Genomic DNA, 26,211 nt, shown 5'->3' with positions numbered 1-26,211 from the left:
TGGATTGAGACAAGGGCAGGGAGGGCTCGCTGCCAATTATGGTTCCAGGTAAAACAGACTCCGGTACTTGACTTAGAGGAAAGTAGGAAAGTTTATTCTACTACCTGCAAGAAACAGAACAAAAGCAAAAAGGGAGTAGGATGATGAGAAGATTACACCCAGCACTTCAAGATCTCCCTCCTTTATCCCTCCTTTCTTCCCAGGCCCAGCTCACTGCTCCCCGTATCTCTGCCTCCTCCCTTCTCAACAGCTCAGGGGAGCAGGGAATGGGGGATGTGGTCAGTCTCTCACAGATGGGCTCTGCCACTTCTTTCTTCTCAGAGGACAACTCCTGGCGTTCTTCCCCTGCTCCAAAGCAGGGTCTCTCCCACGGGACACAGTCCTTAATGATCTTCTCTGGTGTGAGTTCTTTCCAGCAGCTGCGGCTTCTGCTGATACAGGGTCCCTCACACAGGACACAGTCCTTAGTGAATATCTCTGGCCATGGATTCTTCCCCACAGTTGCAGCTTCTGCAGATACAGGGTCCCTCCCATAGGACAGGGCCTCTTCTGGCCATAATTTTAATGAGCTGCTTTGGCATGGGTTCCTCCCCACAGTTACAGCTTCTGTGAATATGGGATCCCTCACACAGGACACAGCCTCCTCTGGCCATAGTCACTGCTACTGGCACAGGGTCTTTAATGAAATGCAAACAAATCTCAGCTTCCCCAGTCCTCTCCATAGGATGCAGGGAAGTCTCTTCTCCAGCACACCAGGTAAGGTAACTGTGCTTGTTTAAAATGAAAGCCAGGGTACAAGAACTAGCTTTTTAAAGTAGATAATATGACTGTTTCCCTGATAGTACACAAAAATTGGCCATTAAAAGTAAATGTAGTGTTTTTTAAGTACAATAGTCTATAAGTTTGAAGTGGTGTCTTCTGAATAACTGCAATGTCTTGGTGTTTTGCATTTTCCCTGTCACAAAAGGAGGGAAGAGATGATTGTTTTATGCAGCAAATATCACTTGGAGTCAGTTAAATCTTCTGATCCTTCAAGAAGTTGAATTCTTTACCATTAAAGATTCTGTTGCATAAATGTATCTGCAGTCTAGATGTATTTTTTTTTTTTAATACTCTCACGCTATGTTCTGTTGCAGTTGGAGGGGGTAGTGATTTGAGACTTTGGACAGTTAATGGCGATCTCGTGGGACATGTACACTGCAGGGAAAGTATTTGCTCTGTTGCTTTCTCGAATCAGCCTGAAGGAGTGTCTGTCAATGTGATTGCAGGGGGGCTTGAAAATGGAGTTGTAAGGTAAGCATTTGAAATTTATGCATTATGAATTAGTCTCACAGATTGAGGGCATGTAGGCAAACATTCTGATATTTGGTTTTGGAGAAGGTAGACAAGCTATTATGAGCTTCCAATCTTAGCAGTTGCTAAATAGGTTATGTTTTATCAATGAAATATTTGTTACATTGAATGCAAAGAAAACTGACTCTTTCTTTCAGACTCTGGAGTACGTGGGACTTGAAGCCGGTTAGAGAAATAACTTTTTCAAAGTCAGCCAAACCTATTGTAAGGTAAAAAGATCTTAAGTATACAATAAGTGGATAATTCTTTGGGGAGGGATGGGGGACTGGGAACCACAGCAAAATATCTTTGAGAGGTGAATGTGGATTTTACATGAGATCAGAAGGTAAGCCCCCATGTCTAGAAAGAGCAATGCAATCCTACTAATTATTCAGCAAAGCAATATGAGCACAAGTGTACTGTATTTGTAGTGACAATAACAACTAAATTCTGCTGATGGCACAGAAATTACCAGGATTCCCTTGAGAACTGAACAATAACTAGTCATCTTATTTCTAAGTTTAGTATTTTCCCCCAGATTCTGTTTAAAATAAACAACACAAACAAAAAAAAATCCTAACCAACTAAAACCTTAACTTTGTTAGACTCAGCTTTTCCCTCAGAAATAAATGGAAACACTGCATTTTTCCCTGACCATTTTTTTTCCTAATACTGGAGGGAAGCGATGGAAAAAAGAATAAAGGAACCTCAGAGGACCCTAAAAGCTGCCACTTTGGAGTGCTTCTGTAATTCTCTGGAGTCCTTTTGATTTATATAAGCAGAATTATTCTCGTGCCAAAGTGTTTTCAGAACACAGTGAAAGGATTGAGGTTTTGATATTCCCAGTGGCAACAAACCAGTCTTAAAAATTGTTTTGACTATTGTAGAAATACGATTTTTAACCCAAACTACTAATCAACATTTTTTTACAAATGGAAAACATTGTCTGATTGCAGTTGTCTTTGTTACCAACTTTAAGCGTATTTCTCAAAGCTTGTTGATCGTGATTTAGTAGCTGTCAAATAATTTCAAGTTTCCTGATTAAATGAGACAGAAAATGGATGCTGACCTTCATGATCTCTAATATTACCTGTGGCATGACTGAAGAGCTTTACTACTGTCATAGGTCAAGCAATGCCTGGCTGAACAGAAGTTCTGGGCTGTGCCATGAAATCTGACGGATTTAGTTTCTGCCATTGTCAGCAAGCAAGTTCAGAGGCCACTGAGTTCTATTGCTGAAAAGTTTCCCTTTCACAAGTAGAAGGGGCAGCATAAGGAGAGTGTAAGGTGCTGCAGCTGACACTGCAAAGTAGTACTAAACTGTGTGGCATGTTGAATTGCTGGCCAAAACTGTAGTTCAGTCTGTTTTGTTACAGCAATGAATAAGCAGGTATATGCAAATACATTCCTATGCTATTGTACTCACTGGGTCTCCCCTGAGAGCTGATCTTTGTTGGCTCTACTCCTGTGGGATTTTAATGTTTTCTGGCATCTTAAATGGCTGAATCTGATATAAAAACAGATTGTTGTCTTGTTTTTCAGCCTTACATTTTCCTGTGATGGTCATCACTTGTTCACAGCTAATAGTGATGGAAACGTTATAGCTTGGTGTCGCAAGGACCAGCAACGCTTGAAGTTACCGATGTTCTATTCATTCCTTAGCAGCTACGCAGCTGGGTGATAACTATTTTTGCTGCTAACTCATGTCTCTGATGCACTTTAAATCAAAAATAGATTACAGAATCTCTTATTTAACTATATTTTGTAGTTTGAATGTCTCTAGAATGACTGAATAGATTTCTGAAAAGCAGTCTAAGGTGGTTGTAAAATTGTGTACGTGCATGCACAAACTTGAAGCATCTCTAGATCACCAGGAAGCTCTCGTCACACATTCCAGTATCAGCCAAGTGACTCAGAAATGCTCCTAACATACAAGTCAAAATGCTGCAATTGAAAACATGGTAGTATTTCTTTTTAAGTCACTTATTGGGAAGAAGTATTTGAAATTGATTGATAATGTTTATGCCGCTCCTATGTTGTAAAGTAGCAGTGTAAAGATCTGTGGATATCTATTGAAATGTCAGCATATGTATATCTGGTTCATTAAGTGTGGAATAGTTAGCTCTGGGAGAAGCAACCCAAAACTTAAAAATCCAAAACCACTTAAAATTGCTTTATTGAGAAGCAAAGAACTTAGTAGGTGCTTTTTGCACCATCTTATGGTATTGTAATGCTAAAAATTGAATTTCTGGTATCTTTGTTTGTAATTTTTGCCATATTTTCTGTTAGTGTAATAGTTTCTAGAACAGGCAAAAATAAAATATTTGTCTTTAGTGATCAAGAAACACCTCATGATATCATGAAACAACAGTTAGATCGTGTTTTGGTTTTGTTTCTTAATGTAGTCTTAACTCTTTAACTTTGTAACAGATAGCTATTGACAATTCCATGGCAGAATACACATATACACACACAGCTTATCTTCCAGAGCTCTACAAAAAGATGCTAAAGAAAGCACAGATGTGCTCCTATTCTAGTGTGTCACTGAAGTTAAATAAACTGTAAAATGTTTGATTATTCAGGCAGTTAGATTCAATGTTCATAGGCATCAGATGATTTGGAGGAGTTTACGCAGGTACACTGTGCAAATATGTTATTTATTCCTAGGTGCTATTTTTTGAGGGAGGAAGAAATAAGCCTCTTTTATGAAAGGCTACTTCTTAGGCCAGATAAAAAATTAACATTTCAGTTGATGGATTTGAAGACCTCTAAACCTGACACCATGAATGAGTACCTATTAGTCATGTGAATGGTAAACCAAGAATGCTACGCAAGTCTGATACAGTTACATTTTTCTTTTAAATTGCTTTGCTTTTTCATTGTTGACATGTTTCTCTATTGCCATACAGATGAACTGCTGTATCTTCTCATGTTTAAGGTTCATCTACCTTCAAAGCACTGTATAGGTAATTATGAAGTTGCGGGAAAGATGACATACACACAAGAAATCTTTCTCTTCCTTTTAAAAGTTCCCGACAGCCTTCATAAAGTCTTGCAATTTGACGATTGAAAAACTTTTCAAACAAAAGGAATATTCTCATGACCTGTGATACAAAGGCTGATCTTGGATTCAGTTAAGAAGGTGGCTACACACTGTATGAATTGAATTTTAAGCTGTGTCTATTGTAGCAGCGTTGTATGGGATGGCTTTAGTCATGTTTTTCACTGTTTAAATGTTAATGTAAGGTCCAAATACAAACTGAGAAGCTTCCTGGCTCCTGTCAAAGTGATGTGCTTTATTTAAGAGAAAAATACAAATATTGTGGGTTTGGGGTGCTTTTGTGCTCCCTGGGCTGGGGTGTTGTTCATAAAGGCTTATTTTTATAAAGTAGAATTCTACTTGTTACCAATCAATATGCAAAATTGCTGGCCTTGTAAAGAGTGCAATATTATATATATTTTTATGTAAAAGTAAAAACGATTTTTTGAAGCAAAGAATATTTATTCAGCTTAACATTCTGGAACTATTAAAATAACATTGCAATAGTATCTGTGCATGATATACTGAAATTTCCTGTAGATGTCCCATTCCACACTGTCTTTGTATATACATTGTCACATTGCTAGGTAAATAAACAGATCTTTGTACCAAATCTTTTGAGATTGTATTAGAAACATGATTTTGGCTTCGTTTTGCCTTTTAGAGATCTTATGCACACCTTGCTCCAGATCAGTTTCCTCTGGTTCTTGTGTCTTTTGTGGTTTGAAAAAAAAAAAAAGAAAAAGCATGGAATGGGGAAGTTCTGTTTATGGACTACATCTGTACAGGTCTGTCAGACTGTATGGGAGAGGTGAAGCAGGTGCAAGCCTAGCAGTGGGAACTCTGAGGCATCAGTTTGCACATGGGTACACATGCCTTTCCTTCCCATAGGATGTGTGACTGCAATGATGGTTCTCAAAGCAGAGACATTCCAGAAAGCTAGAAAAGCAATTGCTCTGTGGGTTCCCTGAGGGAAGGAGGAAAGGGGCTGGGTAGAAACTGGGAGACTGAGATCTCAGGGAGACATGTGGCAGAGGATGCAAGGCTTTTCCTGTTGGAAGCCAGGATTTGGGAGAGGTTCATATGGCAAGGCCTGACTCTCTTATCACTTGCAGGGTTCTGTGTTAAACCCAGATCGTGGTATTCTGACTGTGGAGATAGGTGATGAGAGAAGGAAGGGGAGGCAAATGCCAGACACTTGGTCATGGTGGGGAGAAGACAAGGACTCTCCAATCTATTGCTAAAAAAGAGTACCTTGATCTCAGGTTTAGAGATCCATTTTGGGCAAACCCATGACAATGAACAGGAGAAACAAAAGAAAAGCAGCAGAGAACTGTTATCTGTGAACTTAATTAAACATGATAAAACAAATTTTCTGCAGGGGAAAAATGAGGTTCTGTTAGGAAATAAAAACACCTTTCGGCTTTTACTCTGAAACATCAGTTTTAAGCGTCATCTTTGCATTTAGACCACACTTGTCATTGGAGAAAGTTGAAAGAGTTCCTTCACACTGAGCAAGAGCCTGCTGCCTTCCAGGATTTCTTGATTTACTGTGATTGCAGGATTTACTATGCATTGTATGGTGAGAACACGAGAGAGCAGTGGAGGGAAATATGACCTGTTTTGATGCCAATAGCCTTTTTATTTTCTTCGTGCTTTGTTTTTTTTAAAGCTGTATTGGATTATTTTATTTCTTGTTGCATATGCAAACAGAAGTCATTCCCCTATGCAACTGCTCTCTTCCAAAAAGCATAAAACAAATACTCTTTGTGGCTCTGCCTGCCTTGACAAATATCCACTGGAATATTAGTTAAACTTCTAGAGGTACATACAACACCTTTCTCCCACTGTAGCAAGTTAAAAACTACTGACCATTGGCCTCTCTATAGAGATTTACTTGCCATTGCTGCACTGGTTTTGCATCTGGATTTCTGTAATAAGATGTATAGTATTGTACAATTTGGATAGGTTGCTTTTATGTGACTAATCTGATTAGACTCTTTAACTGTCCTGGGCTACTCAGCAGCAAGTAGTTGAGTGCAAACATGAGCCTGCTCACTGTTTACAGCTTTGAGCTCATGCTCCCAGGAAAAAAAATAAAAGTACAGATTCTCTGGATTATGGATATAGGCAATCGAATAAAGCCCATATAAGCCTCATTAGAGGCTAGTTTATGTAGATTTAAGGAACAAAAATTCATGCTAGCTGTTACAGGTATTGCAGTCAAAGCCTGCAGGCCAGCTTTAGTCGGAAACTTCTGGTTGCAGGAGATCATAGAAGTTTTCAGATCAAAAAGCAATCATGTCTATATAATAGATGATTAAAATGTATTTTAAAAGAGACATTTTTCCCATCATAGTTTAGATTTTAAACTAAAATTGATAGAATCCAGTTGTAAAAGTATTATGTAAATCAGTGACCACTATCTGATTATTTGAACCGCCTGGCAGGTGCTCTAAGAGCATGTAACTCCTTTCTCTGGTAAACAGAGCCTTTTGTTAGAACAATAATGCAATTAAATGGTAATGAAACAGCAGCAGCATGGGCCAGTTAAGTTTCAAATCATTTTCTGGAACTCAAGGTAAGCTTATGAATTTACCTATATTCACTGACGTTTACCTTCTTCCTGCTGTGTTTCCTTTTCCCAAGCCCCCCCCACCCTTAAAGCTATTGTCTCAGTCTGTGAAGAGGCTTTAAAAATGGGTCTTTTTGTATAGAAAACAAATGTGACCTGGAAATGCCTCTACTCTCTTAAGAGGAAACGAGAAAAAAAGGCTGATTGCAGGGTAGAAGGGTGGCAAATGCACATCTCCCCCGTGGGACCAGCCACCTTGGCAGAGAACAAAATAAATGAAGTTTTGCATACCGTCACCCTCCTCAATGAGAGTGGGATGACGGTAGTCTTGCCAGGGAGTTAATTATTGGAGCAGACAGCTTTTTTAGTTGAAAATACTGGTTGGCACTTTCACTGCCCCGACTGTCAAATTTTTAATGGAAAAGTATACAAAAATCTATGAAGCTAAATTGTCTTACTCTGATGTACTAGCCATGTCCAGGTGAGTGTTGGCAGTCCCTCTCCCACAGCGGTGTCTCATTTTTTACACTGAGCTGCTTTTATTTTCCACTTCATCCTCCCTTTCTTCGCCGCGAGCAAGGGACAGGCACTCGGGGGCTGTTACACTCCCGTGTCATCCAGGCTTTGCTGCTTCGTGCCGGCGGCCGGCGGGGGCGGGCCTGCGCCTCCAGGTCTCCTGCGGGCCCGCTGTGCCCGCCGCTCCGCGTGCTGCCGCCGCGGGCGGGGGCCGTGCCGCCGGGGGCGCGAGGGCGGTGGCAGCCGTTGGCCTCGGCAGCCGTTGGCCGCGGCCGCCTCGCCCCGCCCCACCCCGCCCGTCAGCGCCCGCCGCGCCATGTGCCGCCGCCGGGCGCCGAGCCGGGCTGCCAGCAGCCTCCCGCGGCCCTTGCTTGCTGCCGCCCTGAACGGTGCGTGACCCGGCGGCGCCGGGAGAGACCTCGCCGCCGCGCGGGAGGTGGGGAAAGGTGCCGGGGGGGGGGGGGCGAGGCGCGATGAGGGTGGTTGAAGCGGCGGCAGGGGGAGGCGCAGGGGCAGCCAGGACAGGGTGGCTGGGAGCGGCCCCGGCAGGGGTTTAGGCTGGTGAGCGGGGGTAGCGGTATTGCTGTCCGGGCTTTTCTCCGTCCCTGCGAAGGCTCCGATCTGGGGAAACCGGCGGCCGTTACTGCCCAGCGGTAGCCCGGCCGGTCGCGCCAGCGGTCGGTAAGCGACGCCACTGTCAGGCGCCGGTGGCCGCGCCTGGCGGGGTTACCCGGTTGTCCGCTGAAGTCAGTTCTGGCCTGCGGGGTCTCGTTGTGGCATTTGTCTTCGCGGAGAACCGCCCTGGTCCGGAAAACCGCCGCGACCGCGGGCAGCTCTTACCACGGGCGGCGCTCTGGGGTCTGACCCTTCCTTCGGCCGCTGGTGCGGTGGCTTTTACTGCTGGCTGCTCCGCGCTGATGAGGCAATAAATGTTACTGCCCACTTGCTGCTGGTCGTAGTTACTAATGTGCACAGCAAAACGGTTAAGGTAGCTCAGCAAGACAGAAAACTCGCAATAAAGACTTGGAAAATGTTTTTGTCCTGCAGGTAATAAGGCGTCACGCTTTTCGGAGGCATCTTCTCTAGTTTGTTAATTATAGTTGGATTAAAATACATTTTAATCGGGATTTGAGTGGAATAATCAAACTTCCCCATATATTTATTTTAAAAGTCACAGCTATCTTAAAGTTACCTGAAGGGGTAAAATAGCAGGTCTCTACTTTTTTTCACAGGCTGAGTCTCTGATGGTTGGCTGGACGGTGCACATAACTTATGCACGTAACATGGATGTTGATGGCATCTGTTGTACAGAAAGACTGTCCTTGTGAAATGTCACACACTGGGTTAGACATAGGTTTCTTTAGATTTTTAAATGTTGATTAGTGAGGTGATTTTTTTTTTGTAAAAGATTTGAGCAGGGTAGCAAGAATTTTTGTAATTCAACAGTTGGACAGGGCATAGGACCTTGGTTAGATGAAAACTGAGCTGTTGAAGTTTGGCTGGTTTGCAGTTACATGATCAGTTTTTTTTGAAGGTATTTTTGAAGTTACCATGTTTATGGAGAGAAAATTATATTCTCCCCTTATTGTGAACAGGAGTCTTGCCTTTCATGTGATCCTTTCTGCTAATACTATTAAGCTTTTACTTAGTGGAGGAAGTATAAAATTGTAGTAGTTTTCTATTATTTCTTTGTGGAGCTGTGGGATAGAGAAAGCAAAAGGATTCCTTCACCTCCCTCCCTCTCCAGAGCTATGTCAGGTGTGGTATGTCAACTATGTCATCTTAGAGTAAGAGCAGAGATAGCCGGGGCAGTTGTTTCTGTCCCCTTTGTGCCCTGCAGATGAAGGGGAATGTTGTGTGGACAGTGATGTCAGCTCAGATAGCTAGTGCAGGGGTGTTTCTAAAGTTTCTCTTACCTAAACAGCAACTGTAGAGCTTTCTTTTTACTTTTTTTTTTTTTCAGTCCCCTTCCTTGAAATTCGTTTGATACATCAGTTTGCCATTGATAGGCTGTGTGGCTGTACATTTTGCTGTTTATATCCCTGTTATGTTGACAAGTGTATAATGAAAAGTAGGACTCCTTCTGCAATTTAGAATGTGATTTGCAGGTCATTATTTTGGGATGATTCCTTGCTAGTCACTGGGACTTATCTTGGTGATTGGGTTAACTTTTCTGTTGTACTGCACGTTCCAAGAAGCACAGAGCTTTATGTGGAAGGTGTTCTTCAGAGTCATGAACCCCAGATTCTCTATTTTAATGATTTCAGGTCCATCATTTTAGATTGCTGAAATAAAATAAAAGGCAACAGTTGGGTTTAGGGCTTTTTAGAATGAATTCTCTGGGTCACTCATGTTTGATAAGGAGTTTTGAGGTCATACTTGGAGAGGTAAAAACTGTAGTGCAGCTTTTAATCTATATTGCTTGTAGAAGCCTGTACTGAAGAGCTTAAAAATTAAATTTTGCTTCAACGTTACTCACATTTTCAGACTTCTTCTGCACTTTACTAACAAGTATTTGTAAAGTTCAGTAAATGTATAGGAGTAAGGAATACAACCTACGAGGTCAAGCTGTACCTGCAAATGTTTATTCAGCTAAGTGCTGTTCGGTACAATATAATCTATTCTGAAAACAAATAAAGGAAAGTTACTCTTCGAAAGCATTTTCATGAGCCCTGGGGATGAAGATCTTTGGCACAAATAACTTAAATGCACCCAGAAAAAGGATGAAGTTCATGTGTGGTAAAGAAACCTCAAACCCCAGAAAATGCAATTGGCTGGGATGCAGTTGCTGTGCGGCTTTCAGGAGCAGCGCTTTGGGAAGCGGCTGGCTGGCGTCGTGTGCTGGTCAGCAGAAACTGCTTGGCTGAAAAAGGCCATGTAGCTGCTGTCACTATTCTTTGTTAACGTGATTAGAGTTCCCCTTAAAGAGTCACAGGGGCTAGATTAATGAGCTCACTGTGTTGCATAAAATACAGTGAATAAATGAGCTCCTATGTAGTCTAGGTCTAGCACTGGCATGCATCAGTAATGTGTAGACTGCACGTAGTCTGATTGCTAACATAGTTACTGTAACTACGGTGATTATCAGGACTTCTGTATGTCTGTCGATCTAACTTAATAGGGAGCCACTGGAAAAACAACCGCAAATGAATATTAGTGAACCCAGCTGAGTAATTTCTGGTTCAGGGCTTTTTTAGGTAATGTGAAAGATGGGAGAATTTATTCCTTTTGAGCATGACAAGAAGCATGGCCAGCAGGCTGAGGGAGGTGATTCTGCCCCTCCACTGTGCTCTGGTGAGAGCTCCGCCTGCGGTGGTGTGTCCAGCTCTGGAGTTCTCAGCACAGGAAAGACAAGGACCTGTTGGAGCAAGTCCAGAGGAAGGACACAAAAATGATCAGAGGGATGGAATACCTTTCCTATGAGAAAAGCCTGAGGGACTTGGGATTGTTCAGCCTGGAGAAGTCTTCAGGGAGACCTTCTTGCAGCCTTTCAGTATTTAAAGGGGCCTATAAGAAAGATGGGGACAAACTTTTTACCAAGGCCTATTGCAAGAGGACAAGGAGTAATGGATTTGAACAAAGAGGGTAGATTTAGACTAGATATAAGGAAGAAACTTTTATGATGAAGGGGGAGTGAGGCACTGGCGCAGGCTGCCCAGAGAGGCTGTGGATGCCCCAGACTTGGCGACATTCAATAGTCAGGCTGGACGGGGCTCTGAGCAACCTGATGTACTTGAAGATGTCCTTGCTTATTGCAGAAGTTTGGACTAGATAACCTTTAAAGGCCCCTTCCAACCCAAACCATTCAGTGATACAATACAAAGCGAATTGTGCTTTCCCAGGAGTCTAAAGGCCTGGAGAATACTTGGCTATTTAAAAGGAGCTGTCTTAGGAGATAGGGTCTGAGCTGTGTTTGTCAGGCTGCAGCCTCAAAGGAAACACCAAAAGAGATCCCAGGAGAGGGTGCTTGAAGGAGGAAGCCTCCTCACATTCCAAAGGATGGTTATTCAGCGACAGACTATGTAATAGCCTCTCTTGTGATTAAAAATTCTTCTCTCTCCAGAGCTTTATTTCTAAGTAACAATATTATTTCATTAAAGAACATCACAGGTCATAAGGAGAGCAGAACCCAGTCTCATCCAAAGCTTTGCCTGCAGAGAAGACCAGTTCTTCACAGCTTGGTTTGAAAATGAGTGCAATTCTCATTGTCAGCATGACCCCCCATGCAACAGCCTTTATTGATGCTCAAATAGGTACTATATTTGCAGAGTAAGAGAAGGCTGAGATATATGCAGTTTGGTAAGTGAAACGTGAAACAGGAAAAATCCGTCTCATAAAGTTCTGAAACCAGAACTGTCTGTATGAAAAAAAGAGATTAGATACTTAAGAGAATACTAAGCACTTCCAGAAATATGGTAGTTAAATATTTAAGTGCGTGTAAAGGCCAGAGTAGGAGCAGGATATGGAACAGAACAAATGTTTGTGCTTTAGAGTATAAACAAACCTCTTACTTGGGGTAAGTGGAAATTGTCTCCAGTGGCTGAAACATCTAGTACCAGACATTTTTCTTTTTTAAATCTCTTCTCATGAAGCCTCTTATTCTGATTGTATATTTTCTATTTTAATTTTTTCCCTATTTGCTGTTTCAGAACACAGGTAAGGACATATTACATTTGTGGCATAGTTTTGGAACCATGTTTTGGATTTTTTAAAGCATTTTTGAGTCTAATAACCTTTTCAAAAGTCTTTTGATTTTAATCTCTTACCCAGTAGATACTTAAAAACTAGCTGGAAGTACTAGAAACAGTGCTGTTGCCAACTTTGATGCAGCCAATGACGGTTCCTATTGTCTAGTTAGAGTGTTTATAACTTTTACAGTTTGATTGAATAAATTACCAGAAAAGCTTCGGAGATCTGGGATTCTCTGGACTGTTCATGGTGCTTCAGTTGCTTAATTCAGTTTTGTTTAAATGTATTACTCAAAATTAAATTTCTAATTTGCCTCTGAGCTTGGGCTGCACCAAATGTAGAAATGGTTTTGTGACTTCATTTAGCTTTAGCTTTTTTGTCTCCGTGGTCATTAGTACTCTAGCTAATCTAGTGAAGATGCTAACAAAATTTAGATGATTCATAGTTGTGGGAGTGTCATTTTGTAAACAAAGATAAATGTGTTTATTCTTATCCTTATGGATAGGTCAAGACTTAAAAGCTAGGGGGCTAAGTTGAACAAAAAGTCCACAGATGAGCTGTAATTCAGAACCTTCTGCCCTTGTGAATGTCTTGTGTCCTTTCTGCTTATCCATTGCAAGTCAAAGCAGATCTGAAAATTGTTTGAAGGAAAATTGTAGTTGGTTGTGGGTTTTTGTTCCTTACATGGCATTTTATGCAAAGCCAGTTCCTCCACATGTATTCAGTTCTCTGCCTTGTGAGGAATATGAGTTAGAAGATTATAAACAAAGACAGAAAAAACCAAAACAAAGCTACAATGTTCTGACACGATTTTAGTTTGTCAGTGCACGCAAGGGGAAAACTTGTGTTCCGTTCAAATGACACACACTTGTACAGAATCCTGTTGTTTGTCTTGGCATATGTTAAAGCTCTTGTTTTGTTTGGCACAATTATTATATATTAAGGTAGTGTTTCCCCTGCCTAGACATCTACAAGTGCTGCAAAAGATTTTGTTTCTTCAAATTAGTGTTGAGTATGGCTCAGCATTACGTTTGTATTCCATCATCCCACTTTACAGCCCAGGCTACTGATTGTAGAAATGAGAAGAAACAGCCATCTTTGTCTTGTCTTTGAACATCTGTCTTTTGCAAAATCAAAGCAGATAAAAAATTATTCATTCTTTTTGTGCTTTCAGTTGCATACTTCTGTTGAACATGCTTAAGACATATATACTTTTTTTTATGAAAGCATCTCCTGTCTCCTACTGAATTTCCTATGTATATCTTATCTCCCAGTGACTGGATCAGGTAAGCTGTTGGGGTGCAAGAGGGGAAAGTTGTGTAGTTCTAAGTGTTCACTTCTTGTCCAGAAGTAAGCTACAAGTATTTGTTTCAAAAGGCTTAAGCCTAAAACTCTTTGGCAGCAATGCCAAATACCCCCTTTTGTGTGTTTTCTCCTGTGTCCCATCCCCTGTGTGCTTGCATTGCCTAACTCCATATTGGTGCTAGCACTCGGTGCTAGATTAGTCTTGCTTCAGGTGGCACTTGTGGCATACCATATATACAGGATGATAAGTGAATGTTTTGGCTGATTGAAACCTCAGCACCTAGTCTTACTAGGTAGTCTAAGTACTCCAGGACATGTCTAGCTCATCTGTATCATATCTTTCTTTCCATGCGGGCTTAGCTCAATTTCTAATGATTTCAAAACATTAACTGTTAATTGGCTAGACCAGTGCTGCATAATGGTGCCAGCACCAGGTCTCCTAACAATAGAGACCACCTGGGTCATGTGCACTGTAAGTTATTCGAGGCTCAAAATGTAGTCATCTTAACTAATCTGGTAACAATGCTGAGGACTGTATGATATGGGATAGACTTAGACTCAAGACCTCAAGGAGTAGAAATGCAAGAAAACCAAACACTGGCATACCTTAATTAGATGTCCTTTCCCAAGATCTGCAGATCTCTTTAGAAGTTATGTGTTCCTGTACTGTATAGTGTACTCTACTGGTTTTCAGTCATTTGTAGCCTTCACTGGGAATGTGTAAACAAAAACTTGGAAACCACTGCATGGTTTCTTCTTGTCATGTTACTTCGTGTCTTAACTCCTTAAATCTATGGTCAGAATTTTTACTCATTCTCTGTCTTATAATTTCTCTCTTTCTGATACTTGTTGAGTGCAGTTTGGCATTTGTTTCCATTGCACACATTCCTGAACTTGTTCTCATATTATTGTATGTAACTGTGGTATGGAGCCAAACTGCTTAATGGCTGCAAAGTCTGTGTGGGAGCAGCTGTTCTGCATTGGCAATCTGAACCAAGGCAACCATTTCTGCACTGAAACAGTGGCCAGGTACTCTGCATTTGTATGCTGTTTGCGGAATTCAGATTGAATATGGGCAGTGGAGGATGCAAATATGTAGTGCACTAAAGTGTTATTGAACAAAAGAACAGAAATAACTGGTGTCCAGTTTCTACTTGTGACCCACAGCCTGGCAGTGTCATTGTGGAGGGTGAGGACTGGTTAGAGTTCAGGTAATTGTCCTCTCACTAATTGCTGTATTTGCTACTTGTACTATTAAGTTGTCTCAACTTTGTCTCTTCTAGAAAAAACAAAATGAAGGAACTAGTGTCAAACAACACAACCAATATATCTCAAGCCAGGAAAGCCGTGGAACAATTAAAAATGGAAGCATACATGGATAGAATGAAGGTAAACTTGGATTTATTATTGATGTTTTGAATTAACTCACTAATTTATAGGGCAGCCTCCCTTAATTGATCAGCTGAAATTAAAAAAACCTGTGTTCAGTTACAAAACAATATTCAGTACTGTGAATTAGTTACGTACAAACTGCTTGATTCTAGTGAAGTGATTTCCAAAGACTGGATTCTAGACCACATCTATATGAGTGCCTTTTATATCCGTCAAAAGTGATATTTTGTGAAATATTTAAAATCAGCTGGCAGATGCCAGCTTTTGTCACCTGTAGCTGAGTATACATGCAACTCAGGTTTCTATGTTGCTCTCCTTTAACAACTGGAATAAGTCTTTAAGGTATTACAGTACTTTTGAATAATGATGAGCTGAACTGAATTTGATTTGTTTTGTTTTTGCACAGACATTATTGCATAAAAAATAAATATGATCACAATGTTCAGTTATAATTCTTTACACTTGAGAGCCTATTCTATGTGAAGATTTGGTTTTATCGTGTCTCTAAATGTATATGGATTAAATATTTTAACTAAAGGTACTGTTAAACAGAGGTTCTCAATGTTTTTAACTAGAAAAGCCTGTGGATTAGTCTTTCCTGTGGGTCTGCCTTTCACTCAGCTAAAATTTTGTGAACAAATCAAACACCTAAAAACTAAAGACATCATAGTAAGTTTTAAGAAATAAAAGCTCATCTCTTTTACTCTCTCCATCTCTGAAAATAGGGAATTAATAATCCAGCCTCTGCAAGTAAGGAGAGTTTAGCAATAGAAAGACTAGAAAAAGGAACACATTTAAATAATCAATAACCAAAGCTGTTTCTCTGCAAATAGCTTTAAGTTGTTACAAACGATAACTGTTTGTAACTGAGGTTACAAACTCAGTAGGACAGTTTAGAAATGTTGTACATTAAATTCTTCATGTCTTAATCTATTTGTTCATTCATCCTGTGTGCTGAAATTCTACATATAGTCATCATGGGTACAGTAGTATATAATTATGGCTTTTAAACAGTATTGGATCATAAATTCACTAACTGGAAAGAGAGTGCTTGCAATTCAGAAACATTAATGCAATTCATGTGAGCAGACAATCTTGCTTATATGAAAACAGAAATTTCAGTTGCTCTATTTTGTTGCAGTTTTCAGCAGTGTCTTGTAGGACCACTGAATTTGCAAAACTAGTTTCTGTGTTATATAGTGTCTCAACAAATTCATCATGTAATAGATGTCTGTTCATAGGGACAGGTATTTCTGTTTCCTTCAGTAAGGGAATGTTCAGTGAGGTCATATTGCAGCTGCATGAGCAACAGAGCTGACAAAAAGGAACAGTGTGTGAGTGGCAGAGGAAAGCCTCGGGAAAATATGTCCCCATTTGTTGGTGTTTGAAATTGTTGAGACTTAGTAGATTGTCTTAAACTTACATAATCAGTATTAACTTTCACATACCACATCATTAGCTCAGTTATGCTGATAGTTTCATTAGTTAGACGTATAATGTTCTTAATTACATATGGAAGAAAGACATAGGTTATTTTTATAGTTAGTTTAATTAACACAGTTATTAGCAAGTGTGGCAGACCTAAAAACCAGATAGCTTGAGAGTGCAATTATCTCAGCTCTCAAAACAGCATGTGACCAAAAAGGCACCAAAAAAATCTGATGTGTTTCAGTATTCTGATAGTTCCTATACTAACATAAACCAAATACAATTTGCAAAGTGTTTGATTTTTAGAATTTCTTCGAACAGAGGGATTGTGAAAAGAGCTTGCTTGACTTTTTATTCTCTCAAGATCTGCTTTGCTTTTAATCTTGAAACAGTTGAGTGTATGATGCAGGATAGCCAAATTTGACCAAGAGACTTTGCAGTGGTTTCAACAGAAGTTTTGGGGTTCTTGGATCATAACTGTAAAAGCAGAGAAATTAACGTAGTTAACTTTCTGCTTAAACTAGATAGGCATTTAACAGAAGATTCAGGCTTTCCAAGTAATTTCATTAAATTCTGTGTTTGCAAGTAGGTGTACCCAAGTGGTTATTCCCATAATAGACCACATTGTTAATGTTAAAAAAGTGCCTGTGTTATTAACTAGAGAATCAGAAGTTCCAGATCATTCTTCTACTACAGAGGCACTTTGTTTTCCATACACAATAGCTGCTGTGACCAGCAAGAGTTGGGTCTGCTCAATTAAAATCCTGTAGGTAGAAGTATGTTGACAGCTGCCCATTCCCTGCTGTGTTCTGGATTTTTCATCTGATTTTAAAATCATGTCCTATAACCAGTCAGAGCAGCAAACAGTGCAGTGTTTTGAGGTTCCACAAAGACAACTTGCCATTGAGGTTTGAGAGAAAGAGGACAGCTTAAAAGAGGAGGACAAAGTTTTTGGTGTATTGATTGATAGCTTGCAAAGGGTATTACTGTGATGAGTTTTTGTAAACCCTAAGAATCCCAGAAGGGTCATAAATTGAATCTGCCTTACTTCCCCACAGGAGGAAAAGCTAGAATTATAATGAAGTAAGTAGAAAACAGGAGATGCAGATTCCAATCTAGGGAACATCAAATGAAGATGAACAGTGGCCTTGTGACTAGTAGAATAATACATTTTCCAATGATGCTAGCAGTAAAATTGAGAAAGCAAAGATAATATTGATGCTTTATCAGAGTCATCCCTAGAATAAAGCACTATTTAATCTTCTCTTTGCAAGCAGAAAAGCAAGGAGTGCTCTGACATTTAAGAATCTTAATGTATCAGTTATTATTGTGTTTCCTTTTTTCTTAAGAAGATAGAAAATATTCCTAACTGATTCTGAATAGTGTTGGGAGATAAGCAGTGAGATTGCCAATAAACGTGTGTGAATCTTTTTGTTTTAGATGTAAAGGATAAGCAGAGTGGGTGTCACAGCAAGGATGGTAATTAGTCACAATCCATGACAAGACAGGTGACATAGTAATTGCAGCATTTTGCCCTGTCATTGAAACTTATAATTATTAGTGCAGCTAACAGGATTACGTTCTAACTTTGGCTGTTTTTATCACTTCTGTTATTCTGAAATGTAATGGTAAAATTCCACAGTCTTCCTGAGACTAATTGTTTAAAGCATCAGGGTCGAGTGTTTTGTTTTCTGTTTTTTTTTCTTTTGATAATTTGGCAACCAGATGTATTTTTCACTACATGGACTAAAAATAATTGTATAAAATGTGGGATCAGCACGATACTGATATACTCCATCCTCTCTATCTGTGCACTTTAGAAGATTAATAAAAATGAAATGTTAACTTTGTTAGAGTTCATCAGTCAAAATAGAGTCTGATTTTTTTTTTCTTTAGCCAGTTCTGCAGTATATATAAATTACTTGGTATCTGTAGACCAAGCAGTATTATGTAGGAGAGATGAAATGATAAATGTGTTAGCTTAATTTGAATATTCAAATTACACGTTTTGTTTAATTCTTGATCAAAGCTATTCTGAAACTGTCCAGCAACATTCAGCTATAAATAAACCTAAAGGTGAGTGAAAACTACGATGTTTCCAGTAGTGCTCAGTGACAGGACAAGGGGTAATGGACAAAGGCTGGAACACAGGTAGTTCCACTTCCTGTGAACATGAGGAAAAACCCCTCTTTCCTGTTCGGGTGAGGGAGCCCTGGCACAGGCTGCCCAGGGAGGGTGTGCAGTCTCCTTCTCTGGAGATTTTCAAACCTGCCTGGATATGTTCCTGTGTGACCTGATCTAGGTCATCCTGCTTTAGCAGTGGGGTTGGACTTAGATGAGATCCCTTCCAACACCTACCATTCTGGGACACAGTGGCCTTTATTTAACTGCCTCCCTGACACACAGAGGATGATCAGCACATGATTTTGCACAGTAACAAACCACAATATTGGCCACTAGGCAACCTCCGCGTGCTGACGTATGACAAACAGCTGTCACTGCTGTAGCCTTAGTGTGATGCTCCATACATAGCTCTTCTGCCACTGTTGTTCTGAATAATAACAGTGAGCAAGAAACTTGCTGGAGGCCACACTGTGTTTTACTCTTTTTTTTGGCCACCGTTCTGACTGTGCAGCCAAGGCTTCTCACAGCCACAAAAAATGTTTTCATTGCTCCAGGAATGTGATCAGTTCATTTGCAAGCTTGAGCTGCATCACTTTCAGCAAAGAGGTGTCCATAATTCACTTTTGTAAGCCCAGTGGGAAGATTTTTTCCTCCCCAACCCTTTTATTTTTTTAAAGGATGAAAATACATGACCTAGTGCAGGTTTATCTTATGACAATGTGCTGAAATGTGATCATGTTCCTCAGTTGCTTGTTGCAGGTTTGTTTTGTACTAAATCATTCTATAGTTTGTCTAAAACTAATTTGTGATTTAAACACTGTGATGCTGAACAAAGTGATTTGCTCTGCTTCATGGCATTCTTACCAGCATTAAAGGACCAGTTAGATACAAAAACTTTCATTGTGCTTTTGCTAGTAAAAATCCTTTTTATTGGTATATGATGTCAAAGCATAGTAATAGGTAAAGAAACATTTGGAAAATGATATTACTGGGTTTATACCTTCTAAGAATGATAATTCAAATTGTACTTCTCTTCCATCATACAAAATGCAATATACTCAGGCTGTGTTGTTTATCCATACGTGGAACAAACAAGATAGATATTGGAAGGTCTGTTGAAGTCCAGTGTTGTTTCTCTGCTTCTGTAGGGTCAGTCTACTTAAAAACTTATTAAAACTTATTGGTTATCTTAATAATTGAAGGTGAAATATGCTGGGCATCTTTAATAAAGCCTATCTCTGGGACTCAGTGAATTAGACCAGGTTTCAATTAGGGTTTATGCCAGTAACGTTTATTATGACATAGCATTGAAAATGTCATTGAGCTTTTTCTGAGCACCTATGGCTCCAAGTTTGGCTTCATTTGTTTGAATGCATGAGTTCAGGACTGGATAACTAAGTTGGAGCATAGATCTGCCTTAATTTGAGACGGATAGCTGAGAGAATGTGGGGAAATTAGTATGTTAAATAATTCTGACTGTTCTGGTGACTTTCATTACTTGAAATACTTCTCCAAAATGCTGTGGCAGTGCATTCCTCCTAACATTACTGGAAATGTGCTAACCTCCTCTTCAGTGGATACATTCTGTGCTAATTTATACTTTGCTGAGGTACAGCAGAGGTCATTAGCAAAGAAAATAATGTTCTCTGTCTTTTGATCTTTTTTGGGCTTGATAGGAATTTCATAGTCTGTCTACATTGTGCCTTTCTTGGGATAATCTGCTTTTTAAAAATTCAGAAGTAAATTAAAAGGAAAATTTGCAATATGATAGCTTTCCTGGTTTCTTTTTATGACAGCTGTACCTCTATTCTAGACAGTGCCCTCACACCCTGAGGCTCATTCTTAGCAAGGAACTAACTGAAATATGTCTGAAAATAATTAGAATCCTTTCTTTGGACTTGGAAGTCTGTCATTTTCCACATGTTTTTGTTTGACATGCTTCTCTTTTGAGCAGTATTGGAATCTCTCTGCTTATTTGGTCAGTTGCATGCTCGGTCTTCTTTGCTTTGTCCCAGCAACTTTTTATTCATATGTAGTGTCTGTCTCTGCCCACCCTTTTGTCTTACAAGCCAGTTCAAAGGCAAATTAAGTAACTCAACACCTTTGCTTCCTCTGCTAGGAGGCAGTCTATAACTAGAATGCCAAGCATAGGTAATTTATGGATTTAAGCATTCTGCAAAGGCATGTTTTAGTGGATATTTAAAAAATAAAAAGCCAATCGTTTTCTTCCAGAAGTTTATTTAAATTTCATGTGAATCCTGATCCAACACCCATTGACTTCATAGGTCTAATCTGAAGCCTACTGTGAAGTGGACTCAAGCCAAAGTAAGAAGGGTGTGGGGAAGCTAAAGCTGACAGTGATTACACACATGCTAGAAAAATAACAGAAATCTGATTTGTTTTCCCTCTTCACTATAGTTGTGCAAACATGTTGACCTGAGCATTTTACTGGGGAGAAGCTGTCATAATGTTCAGAGAAAAGACATTTTTGTAAGGACTTCCTATCTCTCTCAGCTATCATAATAATGAAAATACAGTAATTCTGTGAGAAACAAATCAAGCTTTCTCGCAAAAGACTCAGGTCAGACTCTGCAGTGAAGCACTTTTATTAAGCTTTCTTGCAAGAGCGGGTGTCCTAGCTAGTAGGCACACCTGACAGGTACAATATTCGGCCTTTTATTCCCTATCCCTGCCGCAAGGCCCCTCCCTTGTTTCCCCCTTGATTAGGTACTCCAAGGTTTACAACTTCTTAAGGCGCCTACAATCCCCTCAGGGGATGTCTGATTTTTGTATATTATCACCCATTCCCCACAGTCCTGAGATTTAAAACTCTAGTTAACATTACAAACAAACATAACAGTCTTATGGTCAGTCCACTGATTTACATTACACAGAGGCAGATAGTCGAAATTCCTTGTCTTCATTTCCTTCTAATTCTGCAAAAGCAACATCAATATTTCTCACAATTCCACAAAGTGAAGAGATGCAGATAGTTGTATGTATCTGGCTAACTGTCTTGCTGAGCAGAACAAAAATATCTCTTATATACATTCTAAGTGTTGAAAAAATAAGTCACAGCAGCCTAATCGTAGAATGATTTGTGTTAGAATGGACCTTAAATATCATCTAGTTCCAACCTGCCTGCCATGGGCAGGGACACCTTCCACTAGACCAGGTTGCCCAAGGTGCCATCCAGCCTGGCCTTGAACACTTCCAGGGATGGAGCAGCCACAGCTCCTCTGGACAACCTGTGCCAGTGCCTCACCACCCTCACAGGGAAGAACTTCTTCCTAATACCTATTCTAAACCTACCCTCATTCAGTTCAAAGCCATTATCCTTTGTCCTATCACTGCATGCCCTTGCAAAAAGTCCCTCTTCAGCTTTCACATAGGCTCTTTTAGGTACTGGAACGCTGCCTAAGGTCTCCCCTGGGCTTTCTTTTCTCCAGGCTGAAAAACTCCAACTCTCTCAGCCTGTTTTCACAGCAGGGGTGCTCCATCCTTTTGGTCATCTTTGTGACCCTCCTCTGGACTCACTACAAGAGATCCATGTCCTTCTTATCTTGGGAGCTGAACGCCTATGTCCCCAATATTATGGCACAAAGCTGCAGAGGTTACAAGGTTTCAGCTGCAGCTGAAATGGTTGAGTATTTCAGTTTTCATTTTACATCTTGTATGCCAACACACTGTTATATTTCTTTTTTTTATAGTAGCTAGTAACAGGACAAGGGGTAATGGGATGAAGCTGGAACACGAAAAGTTGCACTTAAATATAAGGAAAAAACTATTTCACTGTGAGGGTGATGGAGCCCTGGCACAGGCTGCCCAGAGGGGTTGTGGAGTCTCCTTCCTTGGAGGTCTTCAGGACCCGCCTGGACATGTTCCAGTGCAACCTGATCTAGGTGACCCTGCCTCTGTAGGGGGGTTGGACTAGATGATCTCTAAAGGTCCCTTCCAACCCCTACCATTCTATGATTCTATGAATTTTCAGTAAACAGAAACCAACATTCTGGATCTGAAAACTTTAGAATTGTTCATTTTAGAAGCATAAAAGTATTAAGATAAAAAATGTTAAGATAGTATCAAGTTTAATGCTATTATTGAAATACTACTTATAATAACTTGCTTGGTAGAATATATTAGGCTGACTTCATTGAAAAGAACAAAATTTAGCTTAAATGAGAGCTATGACACATGATGATCAAGTGTTGCTCCTGATGTACCGTTTCTTTTTTATCACATGGTCATGTGCCCGAAGAACTTTTTGTTTGTTTTGCATCCAGAAGAGCAAAGGGTAGAGAGAGCATTTGTGGAAAATCCTAAAACCAACGATTGAGAATAAGAGCTGAAGCAGACAGCCTCTACAGAAACATTCTTCAGGGAGAATCCCTATTACTCAAGAGCTGTTAGCATATAAATGTTTTAATGAGTATATGCTTCTGACCTCTCTTCTGTTAAGAGATGAACAGCTGAACATGAGTCATATGAATTGATACCATCTCATGTTAAATAAAAGATGCATAAGAATTACTAATCATGATCTCTAGTAATTTAAAGAATAAGCCAATCAGCTTCAATTTTATGGTAGCCTCCATTATCATGTTTTATATGAAGTATACTTGTGCAATGCTGGTTGGTTCAGAATTAACTGTTACAGTAGTTCTCTTTTTTTTTTTTTCCTTTTTATTAGGTATCCAAGGCTGCAGCAGATCTGTTGGCATATTGTGATGCTCATATTGCAGAAGATCCCCTCATTATTCCAGTGCCTGCATCTGAAAATCCCTTTAGGGAGAAGAAACTCTTTTGTACTATCCTTTGAGTTAGTTTTCAATTGAAAATGTAATCAGCTAAAATTTGCTATCAGTGTTGCATGCATTTATTTTTAGCATTTTTTTCTGGAGATGTCAATACTTAACCTTTAAGTACAATATTTTTAGACAATAGTGCATTTTCTGGTTAAAAAAAAAATAAACCCCAGAAATTGTAAAAAGTTCAAGGTAACTCTTGTCTTTCAGACCAGTGTACAAGTTTAATTCTAGTTCCTCATAAAGATTCCTTTGGTCTTAATGAAAGTATTGAGTACAGTATCAAATTGTAGATATATTTGCCAGTCATAGATTCTTCTGAAACCCAAATGAGTTATACCAATTCTGAAGCAATTTGTATAATTCTTATTTTTTTAGGAAGGTGTATTTAATTCATTTGCCTTTACAAATTTGTATCTAAAAAGAGTAGTGTGACCTTTCCTAAAGGAGCACTGTGTAGGAGGAAGTGTCAATGATTTTGGAAGAATCAGTCTTATACAGTAAGTGGTGTTTATAAATATGTTTTGTGAAGACTGTAATAAACTAGATTACAAAAACAATCTTAGTAAAGCAACGTTGTAACTACAAGCAAAATTAAGATGTATAGTTACACACCAGGACTGCATCAATAAAACTGTAGAAAAAATGCATCAGTATCTTATATTGAATTATAATGATTCAAATTATTTCAGAAAGTAAACTGAACTGTAATATATCAGCTGTTCCTGAGGGTCTTGGGGAGGGTGATGAATTCTGCCCTGATAAGTAGGGGGAGGGAAATTACATTTCCTAAGTAGCTCTTTACGTGCTTTCACCCATGAGAGTAAGAGCTTATGGGGGTGGGGAGTAGTGGTAAAAATAAATGTTGTTCTAGAATATGCAGCCAGCCGACTATGCCATTGGCAGCCACTAAGTTTGCATTTTTTGAAGCCACAGGTTAGTAATAAGGTGAGTTACCAACAAGTAATTTGTGGAGGTTCTGTGAGGTTTTTTGTTTTGACTTTGTTTAAAGTGCAGTGGGAGGAAGAGGATGAGATATGGAATATGACTGACCTGTATTCTTCCTTAAGTAAAATAAAGCCCAATCAAAGCATATGATGGAAACAAGTGTTACGTTATGGACTTTGGTTGGGTTTTCTTGAAAATTCTCCTTAAAAAAAAGTGAAAATTCCTCTGGTGTAGTGAGTTCTCTCACTACAGTATTGTCTATGTGCAGTGTGTCACTATACTGGAAATGTCACTCCTCAGAAATGCCTGTGAAGTCAGCCCCACACATAAGGTGGGAGACAAGTTTTTTGGAGTCCCAACTAAGTTGAGGCTCTGAACAGGGGCTTATAATGGAATATGGTTCCTCCCCAGAAATTTATATTCTATGAGCATCTTAAATGCAAGGCAAAGACTACTTGAGGAACTGAGGGCCTTGGGGTATACTGAAATGCTAGCTTCAGATGCTAAAAAAAGGGCCATTTTGTGAAATAGCTCAAAGTGCACTTACCTTCTCCACCTTATTTTTAACAGCATCCATCACTGTTTGTTGTAGTGTTTTGTGCAAGGGCAATACAAGATGTTTTGCATTGTAGAGGTGGTGTTTTCTTTGCTAGCCAATGTGGCTAATGTGCTGTTCCCAGCTGCATTCAGCTACTGGCCTAGTCCCACCAGACAGGTGGCTTTGTACCGTAGTTCTGCTTTGCGCCAGCTCATTCAGTACATCTGCCAAACACAGGCCCTCTGTGTTAATTTACCTCTTGTAAAGCCCCAATATTCCTTTTAATCAGTGGGGAATTTTGGCATGTCATTCATTTAAAGATTTGGGGTTTAATTTGACAGCTGAAGACAACAGTAATCTAGTAGGCACGGAGGTGCTTCACAGTACCTGTTCTGAAAAACATTCCAATATCTTGACCAGGTCTTGGCTAGGTTCACCTTTCATTCCTATTTCAAAATTTTCAGCTTAAGATTCCCATTCCTAACTTTTAACAATACCTCTTAATGCCTGGTGTCTTCAGCTTTGTTTTTGGAGGTAGGGAAATAGTCTTTCGCCACTTGAGTAGCTATTTTTTTGTTGGTGAAATAAAAATGGCTTTCTGAAAATATTTGTTAAAATGGAACAACAAAATGCTTAATAAGGTTCTTTAGGGAATCCTTCCTACTCTGTACGTAATTTGGTAACTGCTCAGATCACCATGGCAACATTTTCATTCGTCCTTCTGCATGTATGGCTTTAGCTGGAACAGCACAGGAGGGGAATATAGGGCATACAGCTTTATTCTCAAAGGCTTTCTAACAACTTGCATTTGTGGCTCATCATTAACATTCCCGTCTAAAATAACAACATTTCCACAGCTTAGTACGGTATTGCAAACAGCTTGCTGTCTGTTTCCAATTAGCGTCTGAGGTTCTGAGATTGAAATATTTCACAGTAGTTTGGAGCATTGCTAGTTAGAAGAGCTGTGTTTACAAAAATCCAGAGTTAGTTTTCACAAGAGGTGAATGTTACAGGTTTGGACTTCAGGGGTTTTGTTCAGATTTTTTCCAGAAGAGGTGGTGAAGGTGTTGGATATTTCACGCTTGTAATAGCTGGCTTTCATCAGTTTGTAACTTTAAGGAAAAAGATTTTTATCAAGATGGTTTCTTGCTTCTAATGTTAAAAAAGGCAGCTCATGGAATATTGTAAATTGCATATTTATTCTAGTAGATGTCAATAGTGCATCTGAAGAGGTATAAGCATAACTCCTTACTGGAAAACTAGATAGCTTTCTCTAGTATCAGTAGTCTTACTTACTAGTAAGTTCCTTGAATGAATATATGCTACTGCAAATTTGAAGAGGAAAAAAAAGAGGGAGATCTTGCAGATCAGTTACAAATAATTGTAACAGCTTTGGATCATATAATAATGTATGTCTTATTCATGAACACTATCAAAATATTGACTCTCTGAAGACAAAGGCATCCTCTGGGTTTTTTTTAATGCCAGCTGGATCCACAGATGAACATTTAAAAGACTG

The 26,211-nt window shown here is 39.6% G+C and overlaps 2 protein-coding genes across 8 annotated transcripts in view; both read left to right on the top strand.

Moving 5' to 3' along the window:
• Positions 1-4,965, top strand: part of LYST (lysosomal trafficking regulator) — an 85,342-nt gene extending 80,377 nt beyond the window's left edge. For all 5 annotated transcript variants that reach the window (XM_061991030.1, XM_061991032.1, XM_061991031.1 and 2 more), the window contains 3 exons: positions 1,137-1,293; positions 1,491-1,562; positions 2,875-4,965. In XM_061991030.1, the coding sequence (XP_061847014.1) occupies positions 1,137-1,293; positions 1,491-1,562; positions 2,875-3,013 (368 nt within the window). In that variant the 3' untranslated portion in view covers positions 3,014-4,965. The remainder of the gene's footprint in view (positions 1-1,136; positions 1,294-1,490; positions 1,563-2,874) is intronic.
• Positions 4,966-7,760: 2,795 nt separating this feature from the next.
• Positions 7,761-25,156, top strand: GNG4 (G protein subunit gamma 4). Of its 3 annotated transcripts, none has more exons than XM_061989893.1 (3): positions 7,761-7,899; positions 14,741-14,846; positions 23,092-25,155. In XM_061989893.1, the coding sequence occupies exons 2-3, from the start codon at positions 14,751-14,753 to the stop codon at positions 23,218-23,220; spliced, it is 225 nt and encodes a 74-aa protein (XP_061845877.1). In that variant the 5' UTR covers positions 7,761-7,899; positions 14,741-14,750; the 3' UTR covers positions 23,221-25,155. The 3 variants fall into 3 exon arrangements, with proteins under 3 accessions (XP_061845877.1, XP_061845876.1, XP_061845878.1); XM_061989892.1 differs by having other exon boundaries at positions 7,761-7,852; positions 23,092-25,154; XM_061989894.1 differs by lacking the exon at positions 7,761-7,899 and adding an exon at positions 8,066-8,144 and having other exon boundaries at positions 23,092-25,156.
• The last annotated feature ends 1,055 nt before the right edge of the window (positions 25,157-26,211 follow it).

This window comes from Colius striatus, chromosome 2 (genome assembly GCF_028858725.1).
Source record: "Colius striatus isolate bColStr4 chromosome 2, bColStr4.1.hap1, whole genome shotgun sequence".
NCBI lineage: Eukaryota > Metazoa > Chordata > Aves > Coliiformes > Coliidae > Colius > Colius striatus.
This window is presented reverse-complemented; position numbering and strand designations above follow the sequence as displayed.

Coding starts and splice junctions, on each gene's coding strand:
- GNG4 (XM_061989894.1), top strand. CDS start 14,751: ATGAAGGAACTAGTGTCAAACAACACAACCAATATATCTCAAGCCAGG. Junction 14,847..23,091: donor CATACATGGATAGAATGAAG/GTAAACTTGGAT, acceptor CCTTTTTATTAG/GTATCCAAGGCTGCAGCAGA.